The following is an 18,650-nucleotide window of genomic DNA, read 5'->3' on the forward strand; positions in this document are numbered from 1 at the left end:
AAAATAGGAGAAACCCCCCCCACCTCAGCTCCACTTTATGTTTAGAGCATCCACTGAGTGATGCCAGAGAATGGAAAACATTTTAGGTTTGTGTGCTGGGGAGTTATTTTTCCATGACCTGAGTGGCTGATAGACAAATGTTTAAAATACTGACCACTGCAAATTCTTGAAAAATCCATGGTACCATTTGACAATATAAGCACAAGAGTTGCTGATCACAGAGACCCGAACAGATTTTCTGACAAAATCAACAAAAAAGTATGGTTTAATGAGAGCGTGAGATTAGTGACAGTGACATTATATATGACATCAGGGTTGTCATATATAATGCCAGTAACGAAGTATATAAAACTAGCTGCAAACATACCCAGTAAGCTATAAACACACAAAATGTCAGTAAGAATAACTGAACGATGAATGTACATGCTGGTCTGACTGGGCTGGAATGTGAGCCATAGTTTTTTGACTATGATGACATTGTTATTGGCAGGTTAATTGCTTTGAACTGTGAGCGCAGCAAAAACAGTAAAATGAATCTGTCACATATCATATCCATCACACTTTACATACTGACTTCCTGTTTATAGCAATATGTACAAAGTTTTCTAATGCCGCGAAGGATCGTTACAGACGTTTTGGAAAGGTAATTTTAAGTTTAAGGTAATTTTAAGTTTTGCATGCAGATAAGGAGATTTAATAAAATGTTAAGTCTAAACAGTTGTCTTTGGCTCACTGTAGTGTCATATTAACCAAAAGAAATAATAACAATAACTACACAAATGTGCTCTATCTTGAAAAATGATTATTTAAAGAAAGTTCCTTTTTTTTAGGCTGATGGTACTCCTCTTACGTGTCTGTGTGTCCCGATCATACATCTGTCCAGCAGTGGACTCGGCGATAGCTTGCAGCTGATCTGCAGATGACATGACCATAATCTCTATAAGTATGTCCTGTAATTACAAAAAGGAGAAAGAGATTGATAGAGGGAGAAGGATAGGAAGAGAGAGGATGCAGAGTGAGATTAAAAGATTAAGAATTCTGCAATTGAACTCTGGATGTGAGAAGTTAAGGTCAGGGCACAAGGACTTTAAGTGCAAATGAAAAGAGCCAAATGATGGAAGGAGAGCGCAGATCTCTTCATCTGTTTCACACATTCTACTTAACTGGTGCTGTCACAGAAAATCTGAGAGAGCACATGGGGGAGGATATACGCACGGATCACTTGCAGACTCTTACTCAGCTTGAAGCACTCAAAGAAAAACAAATGGTAAGGAGTGTGAAGTAAACTGTGACAAGGTGTCCACATCTGCACAGCTGCTCAGCTGGTAGGAAGGATGAGGGAAGGGGGCATAGAAATAGCTCACAGGAGGTGGTGGAAGGAACAGACACAACATATGGCTGCTTCCGGAGCTCTAAGTGAATACCAAGTAGGATTAGTCCCCCTGGAATTGACATTCTTGTGGTATGGGAAGCAGGGTCATGCCAGTCCAACACAAAACACTGTGAGATTGATATCTGAGTCCACCACATTGCAATTCATCATCATCCCAGCTGACTTGACGAGTGCTGTGATTGTTGGGTTGTGAAACCAATACACTCTGTGGTTTGCTGTTGCACTCTAGGAAGCTAGACACACATTAGTTTCACAACTTAAATATGTTTGTAGCCACTGAAAGTCATTCAAAAAACGATAATAAACATTTTCTTTTCCTAAAACCAAAAAAAGAAGATAACTCATGTCAATAAAGGCCATCTTGAACTATGATTTTTATTACTTAATAAATAAATTCCATATTTTTGTCCCTATGTGTTTCATTTTCAAGCATATTTGAAAATGAAACCATTAATTCTGCTAACCATCTGCCAGAGTAACATGTACCCGTCTGATGTATGTTTATTAGCACCAGGAAATGCAAAGAATTCTTTTGTGTCCCTGGTTCCCAAAGTTAAGATGTCTAATAATCTGATCCCTGAAGCAAATAGGAACAAAACTTTCCCAGGTGAGTTATCGGTGCAAAATATGAACAATATCAATAGGAAATATACTGGTTAAAAGATTTCAAGTTACACAACAATAAGAATGTGAAAATTTAGCAAGTGAGACACTCAAAACTTTACTGTTATCTTTGCCAAAAAAGACATATTCTTTAACCAGCTTCGCCATAGCAGATTCACTCAAGGCTTGTTGACAGTTTGGTGTTTAGAGGTTCCCAACATGTAAACTATATTTTAATGAGCAATGATTTCTCAGAGGTTATGTGGAAAAAAGAATTAGGGACTTTATGTTAGTTGAAACTGACAATACATCCTCATACCTAAACGACAAAACAGCTATATTGCCAGTAACACCCAAAACACTCACGAATATTTCCACATTTGCAATGCTAATGACAGAAGTAACAACACTAAATATAGTATGGATGGTAATGGATGCTAAACTGCATTTGGTGATTAAAGATGTGGTGGTAGTAGTGTCAGAAGGAAAATTTCTTCCGTCTGCAAAAAGCTTCTCATCTGTTGTATTTGCTAGCACAGTGACAAGCCCTGCTGGTATCACCACCAGTGCGTCTGAACAGTTTGGACATTTTACATGCACTCGCTAACACGACTGTAGGAGGCCTCCTGAGTAAACCCTCTGCGTTGTGCTGTTAGTGTGTCAGTGCAGATAAGGCTCCTGTAGAGTTTGGGTCAGTTTTCATGTCTTGTGACTAAATCGAGGCAAAATTTTGCTGCTGCTGTAAGTTTGCTTTGACTACAAAGGAGTTCACAAGGCCAGTGTGAGTTCTGTCTATTAAATGGGAGCATGCGAGTCATTGAAGTTATTGCTGGTATTGTTATTGATTGCAGAAAGTTGTTGATTTTGGCTTCAATATTGGTAGGTAGGTGATTGTTTTTTGTTCGTATTGGTTTAGTTGTTACTTAAAGGTTGAAATGACCAAAAACTAAAGCAGTGGTAGGTAGGTTTGTCTGAAACTAATGTTTCTATTGTCTCCTGGCAGACAAATGCGAACACTGTGGTTGGTTGGGTGTTTTAAACATTGTACATTTCTTAGGAAAGAAAGATCAGTGATTTGGAAAGCTTGAACAATTGAAGGACATCTAAGTCCTCTATTAAAGTGACTATAAAAACTCTGACCAGAGTTGTTTTTGTAGCTGCTGTTTCACATCACTGGTGGTTGTTTGGTGAAAGAGCAGGAAATTTGCTAAAAGTTGGTTTGCTTGGATAAGCACAATGTCCCTGTGTGGTTAGTGGTGGCAGTTGTTCAATGGCATTGGGTTTGGGCTTGGTTGGTGTTGGTAGCATGGACAAAGAAACTGTGGGTGTTAAACTGTGGCCAACCCTTATGTGGTTTTGTTGAGTCTGCAGTTTTTATCACTTTAGCAAGATACTAAAGTTTAGTATCTCAAACAATTAGGAAAGTGTGATTTGACTTGTAGATAGTACTTAAGATTATTTGATGGCAAAAATGTGACAGAACCACTTCTGCCCCAACTAAAATTTAAATTGAAGTATTGATTTTAATACACACTGACTCACGGACACATTTTTCTGACATTAGGTAGCTGCTTGCTCATAGATTTACATCTCTCCTTTTGTCCCCCATCTTGCAATAGCTGACTTTATGGATTGGACAGTTAACAATCAAAAGGTTATTTTTAAAGTTAGTGGAAACGTCCCAGAACTGTTTAATGTGGATTGAACCCAGGAGGTGCTTGGCGTTGAATGGTTGATGGTAGATTCCTTTCAACTTTACGAAATACCCCAAAGAAAATACACCCGTCAAAATCCATTATCACAGATGCTGATAGACTGTGATGTTTGTCAAGAATCACAGGTGGACTTAATACATTTTGCCAAATGGGCTGAGGAGTAATAGTTACCCAACCTGGACTAAACCGTGGTTGGATGCAAAAGAGACAAAGCTATACTGAATACAATCCAGTGCAGTGTTTTGAAATGGTTTAAAATAACACACTAGGAGCTGACTATGTAAATGCATGTCAAGCAAAGCTTTTCACCACAGCAGGGAATTCTCATGGGGTTGTTTTAATGATAGCCTGATGCTTCTCCTGTAATGGGCATGTCTGCATTCATTCATCCATTAGTCTCTGCCTGACTTGAATGTTCAAATAAATCTCTTGTGCAGAAAAGGTAACTCAGAATCACTGGGCTGTGTAAAGGATGTGGTTAAAAAAAAGAGACTCATCACAAAAGAAAATGGAAATTGTCCCTTGCATGAGCATTATATGATCCAAATAAAAGTGTGCTCATCCAGTTCAGAGTAGAGATGGAATAAAGCGTCTAAAGGTAGCTAGTGTCACTCCCTTGAACAGCTGGGAAAACTCAGCTGTAGCCTGGTGGATGACTTACAGTTTGATAAATAAAGGTTAAAAGATAAACTTTCTCTACATAGCTGTCACCTTTTCTGACTGATTGTTTTCTTGTCTGATAGATCCTTCTGCAGGGAAAGAACCCGGGTGTGGTATGGGAGTACACTTTGCCTCGCACTGAGAGGAAGCCTGACTACAGCTGGGGTGTGGTGCGCTCAGATTGCTCTGCTCCCTGTGCTGGAGGTGAGGCAGTTTTTATTTGTATGTCCATCTGTTGATGCCTGGATAAAACTAGAAGAGTTCTGTACGCGGGATGAGTAAATTACCTTTTGCCAAAATCCACCACTGAACTGCAATAGTCAAATCAAGCTAACATTACTTTAATTGACAATGTAGCAGCAAAGACTTCAAACTTGGAATTGATCATCAATTAAAAAGCAAATAAACTAAGAAGACTTCTTTTAACATCTCAATTTGAAACAAAATCCCCAGCGTTTTAAAATCTGCTCAGGATTTGGAATGCATCAAATCAGGCCCTGATGAAAAGCCTGAGCAGCATAGCAACAGAATCTAAGTCGCTTACAATAAAAGAGAGGCAGAGATATGTGCAGATGTACTAAAAGTGATAAGGAAAAGTTGTGTGTATGTGTTTATAGGTCTGATTTTTCTGTGTGTGGCTGTGTTTCTGTGTTGTGTATAATACCCTGATGAACAGTGTTCCAGGAAAAGTGTTAAGGTTAATGAAAAGCACCTTTGTCAGACTTTCTCCTAAAAGACTCACAGCTACTATCCAGCTTACTTATTAGTGAATAGCTGTTGCTGTTTTTATGGTACATCTAGTTTCATTCGCCATGCCTCTAGGTGCTGCGACAGCCGGCAGACCTGTAGACATATTCTTTGTGTTGATTCATGACAGTTAGAAAATTTTAATTTGACTTTAAATGTATCCACATTGCAGGAATGAAAAATAAAGATCCTTAATTACCTGAAAGAAACACATGACCATTTCTCTGCTTCTCTCTCCCTGTCTCTCTATCAGGTCGTATTTCAACCAAGGCTATCTGTTTGCAGGACCAGAAGGCTCAGGTCAACTCCAGCATGTGTAATCCCCACACCAGGCCTGCACTGGGCTCCCATCTCTGCAATACACAGCCTTGCCCTGCATAGTAAGCACTGCTGTGTGTGTGGGTCAAAGCATTTCTATGTGCACAGTTGGCTGTGGGATATGTGGCATGTGTCTTTATGCTGCCAAATTTTCAGGAACCTAGGGTGCTGGTTTTTTTTTTTTATAGGTGCGCACACACACGCACGCACACACACACACACACACACACACACACACACACACACACACACACACACACACAAATACTGTGGTGGAGCTGTCTAGAGGTTGCCTGTGGTCTATTTGCTGTGGCTAGCCAGCACTCTGCTCAGCCTGTGTTCTTCTTGTCACTCTATCCTCGTCTTTTCTCGGCCCACTTTTTTTTTTTTTTTTGAGAAAACACATGAAAGCCCACTGCATCTTGTGCTCTTTTGGATAAGTCTTTGTTGCCTTGAAGTGTTTTCTCCAGCTGTGTCTCCATGTGAGTGTCAAGTGTTGGTAACTGATCTCTTGTCTACACGTATGCCCTGATGATTTTCATTCTTTCATTTAGACCATTTAGTTTGAACACTTTTAACCTGGTCTTTTAACCTGTTAATGATCCTGAGACCTAAAAATGCAAAATATGAGAAAAAATGCTACATTGTTTTTGATCACTAGAAAGAAACTTTCCGAGCTCACGCTTCATCTGAGCTAAATCTACCACTGACGTCACAGAGGTCATGTCCATGTTTCTGCCAGTGTTTGTAGTGAAATGACAAAAAGAGAGGGCTTCAATGTGGAAATGTAGTTAAAAACAACCAATATCTTAGAATGCGAACTCTTTAGATTTTTAATATAGATTGTGACATTTTAGGCTAAATATCAAATTATGCAAATGCAAAAAAAAAAGGAAACAAATTTTAGGCAATGATTTAACTAAAAAGGAAACATTGGGGTTGAGATAAAAAAATAAAGAAAAGGCTAAAGAGCAGGAAGAAGACATCAAAGCTGGCTCTGAATGATTGCTGATTTCTGTGCATACCCTCTCATATATACTCAGCCCAAAGCTTCCTGCATTTCTCAGTAGCAAAACCATGGCTGTGTTTTATCTCCTGGTCTAGACACTGAGCCTAATGGCATGCATTTTTAAAGGAGACAGTGCATTTTGGGACCAATGCAGCAAGCAAAGGAGGAAAACAGGAGATAGTGCAGTGGAGTAACAAGTTGAAACAGCGCTGAATAAATGGCCCCTCTTCTACAGTATGTAGGGCTTTGGCTCGGGGAAATGGAGCTAGCTTGATTTACAGCATTGCTCCAAAGAACAGGCAAGGAACTGTGTCTTGGGTTCAGAGAGAGTACTCACTCATGCACATGCAAACACACACGCAGAGAAAAGCAACATGCCAACATAGAAAGGCAGCACACATTCTTATAGTTCCTTTTCCAAATGCATAATGCTGGAATTATGTATTTCTCGTCCAAGCCGTGCTCCAAAAGTAGAAATATAAGCTGCTTCTCTGATCTTAATGATGTTGTTATTTTGTTCACTATTAGCCATGCTGCAACAAGTCCAGACTGAACTTTCTCCTGTGTCAGGAGTTGAATAAGCCAGACAGCTATCAGTTACACCTCCAACATACAGCCTCTGTTTCTCACTAAGTTTCCCACCACCCGAGAGGACATTTCCTGCTCCTAATCTTGGGCATACCATTTCTGCTATCTCGGTGAAAGCTATTAAACAGCCTTGTTGCGTGTCCCATCTGCCTCTTTTTGCTTAGTGCAAAAAATGGTATAGTCCAGATAAATAATTACTGTCCATGCAGGGAAATAAATAAGCTTGACACCCATGGATTCTGTTTTCTACAGTAGCTGACAGTTTTTCTCAGATGGTTGTGAGTATGGGCCAATTTATGAATGCTACACAGGAAGCAAGTTGAGTTGAGTGAGCAGCATGAAAGCTTTAATGACTGCATTAAGACCTCCAGGATGTATGGGCAAGCATTCAAGAGCCCAGCAGAGAAAAGAAAAATTGACAATGAAGTGGGATGCATGTGTACTATGTGAGTGAACATCAGTGTTTTGTGTGTGTGTGTGTGTGTGTGTGTGTGTGTGTGTGTGTGTGTGTGTCTGGAAGGAGGGGTAAAGTGAAAGTGCCTGTTTATCTCTGTGACATGTATCTCGGGTGCTGACAGGCCTATCCATGTTTTATTGTGCAGAGATGGAAGGATTCCCATGGGGCCAGGCCAGTCTAGCCATGCAGAGCCAGTCAACCCCCACCTCCAGCCCAACGCTCCCAGCCTCACATATAATACACACACAGCCTCACCCCTTCACTCTTATCTACGCCCTTTCTTTTTCTTTAGATCTGTTCTCTCTCCACTTTGCGGGGATGCTGGACTGTGATGTTGCAGCAGGTTCCCATAACATGGGGACGGAAAGAGAATTTTAATAAGTCAGTTCAATCATTCAATCATCAGCTTGAAGTTAGGAAAAGAATCCACCTTTAAAGATATTTACCTCAGCATGAGCATCAGTTTTGTAAGTGCCAACAAATCAGTTCAAACGATGTATGAAGGTACTAGGCATACTTACCACTTTTTTAGGATCTATACTGCAAAGTTAAGAGTAAAATAACTTCAACGTGAAAAGAGCACCTTTATCTTATTACTCATTTCAACTCGCAACAGCTTCTAGAGATCACTGAGTGTTTGTGAAGAGACAAAGGACACAGTAAATGCATTTGCCAAAGGACTGTGTGGGAAATACAAACCAGACAAGCAGCTTGTTAAAGAAGGTTGGATTGTGGTATATAATTATGCTTAGGATCTTAAGAAAACCACACGCCTCCAATATTAGAATTAGAATAAAGTTCCATTCACTGGTGGTACCTGGTCTGCAGCCATGCAAGTACCAGAAAATATACAGTCGAGCCTTTCAGAACCTCCTTTGCAGCAATGTGCTGTTCCTACCTCAGGTAATGAAACATTTTAGAGATACAAATTACAGCTAGGTCAGTGGTGGTTTGCAGTGAAGCGGAGTGGCTCTTCAGCCACTTTCCCCCAATGATATATTGTTATTTATAAGCCAGGAAAAACAGCAGGGGAAAAAGCAAAACAGTCCACAAGCCAAAAAATCCCAAACCATCCCTTTTGGGTCCACTGGTTGACATCTATCCCATTTCCAAATTGTAGTTTAGTCCTGCAGCTTCATTTGCCTGTGGCATTTGAACAAAAATGAAAGCATTTTTTCTTCCCCTGAAGCAGGTCGGTGGTATGGAGGAATGGTCTTTGTGGTAGCGTGTTCTCTCAGAACTGGACAGCGCCATCTGCCCATCCCTCCATCTCCCTCTTCTAAGCCTGTGGTTGTCAGACCACTCATTTGGTGAAATCTCCCCCTACAGCCCTGATGCCAAGACAGAAACTATTTTAGACATAACAAGAGGCTTTTCATCAGTGGTGAAGCAGGATTTCAAAAGGACAAAGAGCGAAGAGATTAGAAGTAAGAAGATGAGGGCAGAGTGAACAGGTGAAAGAGAAATAAAAGAGCCAAACAAAGAGGCCAAAGGGGAAGAAAAAGTGTTGCATGTTGTGGTTGGCCTTGAGGAACTTGAAAAAGCTGTTATGAAGAGTCAGATATCGAAATGGTTTTCATGTTTAGTTTCATATACAATGATAAATATAGAGATTGATGGAACTGCAGAGATATGAAGATTTATTCTGTATATTCTGTCTTTACTTTTATTACTGATAACCAGCTTTGAGCCAAGATTCTAACTTTTAATTAATTCGTTTGTTTTTTTTATATAACCAGGATGGAAAGGGCTATTTTACCAAGTGCAACAATAAGCACTTTTCAGAGATCTTTGGTGTGATGACAGTTGCTTGTATTTCAGTGGGTAATTGAGGTTTACTGGTCCTAAAATAAACACAACAAATCAGGGATGTCCTGAATAGTAGCTCAGTCATATAGTTATTTTAAGTTTGGCTTGATGTATAATTTACCTTTTTATCAAAGCACTTTAGTCTTTGTGTCTATGCATCTCTGCAAGCCTGGTTCTGCTGGAGCCCTCTTCCTGCTAAAAAGAAGTTTTTCCTTCCCACTCATGCACTTGGGAAAAGTACAGAGTGGGATTATGAGTTTTTATGATATTGTAAGGTCTTAAACTTGGAATATAGAGCTCTGTGAGACAACTGTGCTGAATGGCACTAAAGTAAGATACAATTAAATTTCTGTATTTGAGCAGTGACTGAGGCAAACCTTCCATGTTTCCTTAAATCTCCTCTGCTCTCTCTGTACAGTTGGGCACCAGGAGACTGGGGTGCTTGCAGTCGGTCATGTGGCGGAGGTCAACAAACCAGGACACTGCGCTGCATGAGGAAGGTAACCTACCAACGGGAGGAGGTGGTGGCGCACTCCTTCTGCCCTGTAATCTCTCCGGCCCAAGTCCAGCCCTGCCACACCCAGTCCTGTCCGCCAGAATGGAGCACTGGATCTTGGTCACAGGTGGGTTTGTAGCAACATTCCAAAACCACAAGAGCAGCGTAGCTTTTAATTTTGACATAACAAGTCAGTCCACATTGACCTAGGATGAATTGCTATGAAGTTTTGTACTGACATTTACGATCCCTGCAAGTCAAATCTTAATGACTTTGGGGACCCCCCGCCTTTTCCTTTATTGCCACATGAGGTTTATATTCATGGTTTTAAAGAAAATATTTTGACAAGTACTAAATGGATTTCTGTGACACTGGTTACTGTTATGCATGTTCCCCATAGGGTGGTCTGCAATAACTCTGCTGACCTTTCACCTAACAGTTAATCTAGTGCCATCAACAAATTCAACGTTAACACTTAGCAAATGTCAGTATGCAAACATGTTAAACTCAAGAATTAAACTGTTGTTGTCTCCATGGCATTAGACTGATCACATTTAGAACACAGTAGCACTGCACAGCTTCAGAGAGCTGTTAGCAAAACATTTAACCCTTTTTTCTACACATATTTTCAGGGAATTATACCAAGACGATCTGACATTTTATTTACTCCTGTGCATTTCCCACCATGAAAAAGGCTTTAGGTATTGTTTTTTAAATTTTGGTTAAAAAATGAGTTTATTTCACTCATAGGTGACAATACCCAGTCTCTGCCTACTCTATTGTCACTCTAAGTCATTATTTTTTTACTACCAGGGTTAGAGGTTATGAGGGATATCTGTCATAGCAAATTTATTTTCCTTAAGTGCAAGTAAAGCATCACCAGTGTGTGGTCAATGCACACTGGTATGTTTCTGCATGACAGAACCCTGTCTGTGTCTAGGAAGGTACACATTCACTCATACACTGAGTTTCCTTTTCAAGCTGTCAGTTGTTTCACTCAAGCTCAAACAAATGCTCTGCTGCCCTCTGTTGGATTTTTTTGCCTTTATTTAGATAGGTGGGTCCCATTAAGATTATTTCCCTATTTATAGGGAGTTCTGGATTTGTGGAACATGGTAGGAGATAAATTACACGATGAAATAGTCTATATGTATTACTAGTAAAGAAAGATCACTTGTCAGGAATATTAAAGTTTTTAAAAATTTAAGATTAAAATAAATTCTTACCCTTTTCTATATTTCAGCTACTGTCAAAATTAAATCATTTGTGCTGTTTCAATTTTTGGGTCTCACATATCTAATTAAGAACTAACTGTATCCATCTAGTAACATAGCACATCCTTAAATAACGAAACAGCTACATAAAGTGCAGTCAAATGACCTTTGAACTCTTTTATAAGCAATAAGTATGTATTCGCTGCACAGAACTGTGTTTTGTTTCTTTGCAAAGCATGTATTTGATTACATCGTTTAATGATCTGGCTAGTTGATGGATTTGGCTGGTTCCTCTTTATCTACAGTGCATCACATAATAGACTGAGCCTTTCAGTGCTCATATTCCTGTATACAATATTAATAGCCTGGCAGCACATCTGATACTTTATCAACTGTTCCAGGATGTTTAGCTGTTGTGACCTATGCAGTCCGGACATTCAGCTGCCATTCAGCCATCATTCTTCGGGACACTCAAATTGTGTGTTTGCACTATTTTGTAACACCAGCCTGAGTTCAGTTTGCGGTCAGGCAGAGACAAGGCCAGCGTCCCTGAAAAGATCAATCGGAGCTTTTAGTGACAAGAGGACAACTGGGATGTGTGTAGTTGTGAGTGTAGATGCTCAGATGTGTGTGTCTTTTCTCTAATAAATTAATGCGGTGTGTTCAGATAAACTGCCCTGATGGCTGTGCTCCTCAGTCCCAGTGGGGCAGTTCGACTCTGCTGTCCATCTCTCTGCAGTTCAAATGGAGTTTACAGAACCAATGTCTGCTGTTAGTGAGGACTTTGATGAGTTGGGGTCACATTCATCCCAGAGTTATTGGTTTATTGTGTTTAATGACAGGCCATAATGTGCTGCCATCAAACCAGTGACCTTCTGTTTGCTTATCCACCATGTGGTGAATTAGGAATGCATTAACAGTGTCTGTGCCAAGGATTTAACTGCTGTTAATATGGCCTAATGTTTAAATGTGATGGAAGCTGAAGGTTAAACCAATCATAAGACTGTAAGTTACAGTGTATGTGCATGCAAGTAATCTGTGTATGGCCATTAAACCTTTGCTTAGTGAATCATTAATATCCCAAGGATCATCTGTAGTTTTGACTTTTGCTCCACAATGACTTTTCCTTCCTACTTGTCCATGTTCAGTGCTCCAAGACCTGCGGCCGTGGCCTGAGGAAGCGGAGCGTGTTTTGCCGCAGCACCGATCCAGGGGCCAAAGCTGTGGTGGTGCCCGACAGCATGTGCAGACAGCACCACAGACCCAAAGCCCAAGAGACCTGCGTCCTGCGGCGCTGCCCTAAGAATGAGAGGCTTCAGTGGATCCCCACTCCTTGGGGAGAGGTAAGAAAAAAGGACTTATGAAACTCAAGAAAAGTGGAAGTGGACTGAATTTTGAGTTCAGATCCGCAGCGAGGCATTTCTATTTGTGGGTCAGTTTGTTGCTTATTGGTGTGTCTGTCTCAGTACAGTGCAAAAGATGAAAAAGTAGTGTCCTGAAACTATATAAAACATCAGGAATAAACATTCTTTTTTTGATGTCGGACCCTCAGAATAAAGAATACAAAGCCCTCTTTCTAGCTTGCCCATTTTTCAAAAACACTTAACAATCATACAGGGAGAAATCTATCATAGAACAGAGAAAGCAGTTTCACAGCCAGCAGCCTCAATAGACTAGAATGAAATGCAACATGTTTCATCTGGAACTATCATTACTGCTCTGCTTCATTTCCCCGCACTGCGCTTGTTGAAAATAATACTGGCACAAACAAATTGAACTGGGAGTAGAGGAGGCAGGTTGGGGAAAATAAGTAACTCTATATATTTCACAAAACTGAACATCTGTCTAACTTTTTGTGACCTGTGGAAGATGCATTTGTGCAAAAAAACTACCAACAACCAAAATTAGGGAATTAAACAAACCGCAGTGTTTATAATTCTTTTCATTTCACACATTATTAATACATACTACCAGTGCGCAAATTACAGTAGGTGACCTAATTAATATTTTACGATCTGCTGTGGTGAGCGCAGCTGAAAGAACATGTTTGAATGTTGAGAGATGAAGAGCAAAACAATAATTATCTACACCTGAAGCCCTTTTTTGCATTCTTTTTAAAAATAGCAACGTTAACTTAATAATTGCAGCGAGAAAAAAAAAATCTTGGCTGGGTTAGTGAGATACTCGAGCCTCTTGCACTTCACCCTGCTTCTCTGTGGCTGTGTGAGGGAGCTGCCTGAGTCCTGCTCACAGCCAAATAAGCTGAGAGCGAGAGAGAGAGAAAGCGAGTAAGAGCAAAAGGACAGAAGCAGTGTGACCACAAATGACAGCAAAATGAATCTCATTTTTCAAAACCAAAAAACTTCAAGCTTCTCTTTTGTGCACATATTCTTCTCATCTATCTCCAACCTTTTTTTTTTCATCCTCCCTGTCGCTCTTCAAGCCTTCAGTGTACTGAACCTTGTAGGCCCTGAACCTTTTCTAGCCATTAACAGGATGTCTGCCTGGCATGTTCGAATTGCCCACCATAGCCTTAGGTAGTGTAGTTTTGGAAATGTATAACTATTAACGTTATAGATTTTTTCTGTTTGACTAATCTTTGTGTGCCATGATTTTATTTGCCCCATTAAAAGTACTTAGGTGTTAGTAAATATTTGTTTTGCTATACACTTGGAGCCATGAATATGAAAGATAGGTGGTTAATGGGGTCCCGTGCTTCTGAAATGGATAATGATTAGCAGCGGTTGGTACTTTGTGACGGATCAAATGTGTTGGCTCACTCGATATTAAAACTGAGAAATTTCACCCAGGTGAATTTGTGGAAGTCAGTTCAGATAGAATTTTTTTTCTGCATTTGTGCCAAAGATGGGCATATTTTTACCTGTTGTAGCACAAAGCCGGGCTGATAAAACACACAGGTGACACAAACTGTCTGCTCATCATATATAATGACTGAAAAATACACAGTAAAGCATATAGGTTTTTTTTTTTTTTTTTTTTTGCTCCTTAACTAAAACAGTAAATGAGCTTGCGGTGTCTGTAACTACAGGAACCATCCCATCACTTACAACCACTCACAGAGTTCATTTTCTAAAGCCGTCCCTCCTGCTTGCACTCTGTTTCAGTGCTCTAGGTCTTGTGGCTCAGGCATCCAGAAAAGAGAGCTTCACTGTGGGGAGAGAGACTCACAGGGAGGGTATGTGCCTTCAACTACACACTAAGACATCCCTCATACTTTAATAGATCTGCACAGATACTTGAGACCCCACTGTGCCATCTGTTTACTATCATCTGAGTCAGAATTTCAATGTTTTTCAAATGAGAAGCTCTGTAGGAACAGTCATTTTGAGCAGATAGCTGTCCTCTTGTTGCACAGGTATGTGGCGTTTACTATACGGAGGTGCAGGAATATAGCCAAACCTTTGGTGGATCTTCAGCAAGGATGCAACCGAGGTCCATGCCCAGAGCTCCCTCGGCTGGTCCCTGGAAGAACGACCTCAAGCGCTGTGGTCTTAGGCTGGTACGCCTCTCCCTGGCAGCAGGTAGATTTTCTTGTGCTTTGGTTAAGTGCTATCTACATCGAAAGACTTTTAAGGATACATGTGTGTTCAAGCTGAAAATCTCACAGTTTGAAGATTTTCTACCTTATATGACACAGTATGATTACAGCTTTGATGTGTTAAAGTTACACTGCTAAAAAGATAAAAAGGGTCACTTCATATCCAATTTGTTAAACATCGTGTCAGGAAATGTTACTTTATCTACCGTTAAATTTTATTCAGAATGACCCACGTTGCACTACTGCCTCTATGGGTCAGCTCACATCAGCAAGACATCCTGAGCCCTCGACTGTCAAACAGAGTTGGTCTTAGGTCAGTTTTCGCTTAAATTGGATTAAACACGGACGGCCATTGTAGGACTCTAATTGGTTGTGTCATGAGGCATGTGATACTGATGTAAAAACTATAAGAACTACTCAATACCTGATTTACTTCTTTTTGAACTATTCTGTCACAGTACTTGTCACAGTAAAGATTTATAAGTTGCACACATTGTAAGTGACAGATGATTGACTAGAGCAGCCTTTCATTGTTAACAGTACCCAGCATGTTCACTCCTTGCCATGTAAATCACTGATATCAAGTGGATTGCTGGGTTTACCGAAATGGCCTAGTGGGCTTCAGATTGAACTTGCTTTAACTTGTGTCCACTCTAATATGAATGGGTTGGACACACCACTCTCGACTCGGGTTATATGTACACCAGCTCTAAAAATTGATTTATTTTCTATTTCACTGTCTCTGAATTGACATTTTTTCACTTTTGTTTAAGAGACTTTCTTCAGTCTGAGTCTTTTGCATAAAGAAGGAAAATTTATATCTTTGCAAAATCATTAATTGCTACTAATTGTCATAATACCACATTCAAGTGTCTTTCCCCCCCCCAGAAAACTAAGTGGCAGACTATACAATGCAGGTGATGCAAGTTTACAGATGTAGCAGAGGTCTTAGCCAGAAGTGGAACAGTGGATATGTGGGATAAGCCAAAAGATGTAGAGTCTTTTGGGGTACGGTTGTGTCGACTATGTGTTACATCATCTATTATGCAAAACGTCTTAAGGGCAACCTCTTATAGTGCAGGTCTTATTCTGCTTGATCTCAAGCTTGTGATCCTTGTATGATTCCACCAGAGAAGATATCTCTTGACACCTGCTGCAGGGCAGGTACATGGTGTTAGGGTTGTTTGTTTTCTTCATCTGTTCTTTGTCTCTGCGTAGAGTTTTCCTCCGTTCTTTCCCCTCCCTCCCCTTATCCCTTTATTACAGCTGCTTTTCCTGTCTCAAACTTTTTCCCCTCTTATTTGTATGACTGTGCTTCCTCTTGTATCTCTTCTTCTCATTTGTTCCTTTTCTTTTTGGCTCACTGCCTCTTCTCTCCTGCCTTTGTCTCAGTGCTCTGTGTCCTGTGGCGGAGGAGTCCAGACTCGATCCATCCAGTGTCTTCGACAAGGTCGCCCCGCAGCTGGCTGCCTGCCACACCAGAGGCCTGTCACTTCTAGGGCATGCAACACACAATTCTGCCCGGCTGCTCCCCTGGCTCCAGCACATCGCTCTGGCAGCCGGGTCACAGCTGCTGGACCAACACTGAAAGGTATATTTCTCTGAGGGAGCAAAGAACAAATTTATTCAGCATCATTTAATGATGACCATATAATTACAGACATGGGTGGAGATTTACTATTGAGATTTCGTTCAAAGACTCGCAGCCCTAGACTAGCATTCAAAGAGTTATACTGTATCAAAGTAATATGGTAAACCATTTAGTTAGCATGCCAAAACACTGGTTTGTAACACACTTCAGTTTGTAAGTATTTTGCATGTTAAGGAGCTGAACCATTTCTCACCGTTTGGGTGGCGGTGAGTCAGACAATAGAGCATTTGGACAAGTAATTGGAAGTTTGGTGGCGCAGTCCTCATTTCCTCCAGTTTAGGCGTTCTTGAGCAAAATAGTGAACTCCAAATTGCCCCTGATGCATCCATCAGAGTATGATTGTGTGCATGATAGTTAAAAAGTGCTTAAAGGCATAGAAGTGTTTGTAAATGGCTTGCAATAACAAGCGCTGTATAAGTATCAGTCCATTTATATTAGCAGGCCATCACACTAAAGTGTGTAACAGTTATTAACATCATTAAACAGTGGCCTATACGCAGCTTAAAACCAGCATGTTAGCATTGCCATTGGGAGCATATTAACATGCTGACATTAGCACTGTGTGTGTTGGTGTTCAAGTGATTAGTCACTCAGGCAATGAACTGAAGAACAAAAAAGTTTAGCAATAATTTAGTCAAATGTTTTCTGGTTTGCTACTTTCTTTGCTTTGTTTATTCTCATATCTTCAAGTTGTTTATGCTTATAATATGTATAATAGCATTGCTTTTTTTGTTTTCTCATCAGAAGAACACTGTGTGGATCACTTCAGCTGGTGCCACTTGGTCCCTCAGCACGGTGTCTGTAACCACAAGTTCTATGGAGAGCAGTGCTGCAAGTCCTGCTCCAGCAAGAAGCCATAGAGCTCTGACACCTCTGTGTCCACGGCCTCGAACAAAAGTGCTGCTACGGAGGCCATTCAGGGGCAAATACTCACTACACACAGGACTTTGTGCAGCAATGTGTGTTTTCTTCCTGGAGTACTTGACTAATGCATTTTGTATAGAAGTGAAGAGTACATACACAGACTTTGTTCAAGAAGGCAACATGGCTGCTGATGCTCTTCTGCCAAAGTGGTGTCATCAGGTCAGTGCTCACATTGAAACTGGAAAGACAGTGAAATCCAAACTGAAGACTTGTTGTAAAATATATGTATCTTGATATTTTGTGGAGTATTTTCCTCTTGAAACCCCTGAAACTAGAAAGCCATCAGGACAACAGGAAAGAACAATAGTGTGATTAGTTATATGTTGTACATTTAAAGGCATCTGGTTTCGTATGTCTTTGTTTAAGTTATTATGGGTCCTAATATATGATTTTACATTGTGTGAGATGTACAGTGGATCTGGAACATGTTATTTTTGTGTTTTGTGCCAGTCACCCTTGGATCCACATGATTCAGTTTTATATGGGGCGTTAGTAATCAGGTGAACTGCACTTCTCCTTCACATGATGTCCACTTGTCATGTTTACTACTCCTGAATCGCACCACGTCACATTCATATCAGTGCTATTTAAACATCCGTATCTGTGTACCTAAAACATGTTATTCAACTGCGTTGTAAGTGGTTGTATTTTTTTTTAATCTCTGCTTTATCATTATGGTAAATAACTTCACCATCTATCTGTCTTTCTTTTCTTCACTGCATTCTCTCTATCGATTACAGCCACAATGAGGTGAATAATGAGCAAGGCTATCTACAAGCCTGGGGGAGAGTAGAGGAGGGTGAAGAGGGAGAGAAGAGGATGATAGCTCGGTAAGCGTGGGTGCAGTCTAGATAGCAAGAGGTTTTGGTTATTGAGAGAGAGTAGTGTAGGTGTGTTCTCCACAGAAGTCTGGTCAAAATATAGAGATGTGGCAGGTGGAGCTTGAGATAAGAGATGATGCACTCGTGTTCATTTCTGTTTTGATTGGGGCACAAAACAACATAAAAACAACATATATGCAATAGTTTGGTTGAAGGGAATTTTGATGGCTCAAATTCTAAAGACAGACAGTAATATAAAAAAGAGTTACTGATTTATTGGCAAGCCAATATTAGCTATTGGCTGATCTCTCAGTATCAACATTTATAACAACAAATGCAATTTTTTAAAAGAGATCAAGGAAGAAAAGCAAAAACACCCTTGAACCAATATGAAATCAGACGTAAACAAACCAATATGTTTCTTTAACTAAAAGAATCTACAAACATGATTGATCAATATATAAATAGTCTACAAACTCACCTATTATGCTATTTGATTTACCCCCTTAGGAAAACGACTAATAATTTGAGACTTCAGGTAATACTGCATTTATAGATGTATATAAATATACAGGATAAAAACGAAATTGTAGTGAGGCTAAAATTTTCTTCGTACATAAAGCTGTTGCCTGTAGTGACAAACCAATGAAGAAATGTGATGCATTTTAACTCCTTGTTTTTTTATA

The 18,650-nt window shown here is 40.1% G+C and overlaps 1 protein-coding gene across 2 annotated transcripts in view; it reads left to right on the forward strand.

Annotated features, from left to right (window-relative positions):
* Positions 1-18,372, forward strand: part of adamts18 (ADAM metallopeptidase with thrombospondin type 1 motif, 18) — a 60,452-nt gene extending 42,080 nt beyond the window's left edge. For both annotated transcript variants that reach the window (XM_039613348.1, XM_039613352.1), the window contains 8 exons: positions 4,455-4,575; positions 5,372-5,498; positions 9,718-9,922; positions 12,158-12,352; positions 14,135-14,205; positions 14,386-14,551; positions 15,961-16,159; positions 16,964-18,372. In XM_039613348.1, coding sequence (XP_039469282.1) covers positions 4,455-4,575; positions 5,372-5,498; positions 9,718-9,922; positions 12,158-12,352; positions 14,135-14,205; positions 14,386-14,551; positions 15,961-16,159; positions 16,964-17,079 — 1,200 coding nt within the window. In that variant the 3' untranslated portion in view covers positions 17,080-18,372. The remainder of the gene's footprint in view (positions 1-4,454; positions 4,576-5,371; positions 5,499-9,717; positions 9,923-12,157; positions 12,353-14,134; positions 14,206-14,385; positions 14,552-15,960; positions 16,160-16,963) is intronic.
* Positions 18,373-18,650: the final 278 nt, after the last annotated feature.

Source organism: Oreochromis aureus, linkage group 1 (assembly GCF_013358895.1).
Source record: "Oreochromis aureus strain Israel breed Guangdong linkage group 1, ZZ_aureus, whole genome shotgun sequence".
Taxonomy (NCBI): Eukaryota; Metazoa; Chordata; class Actinopteri; order Cichliformes; family Cichlidae; genus Oreochromis; species Oreochromis aureus.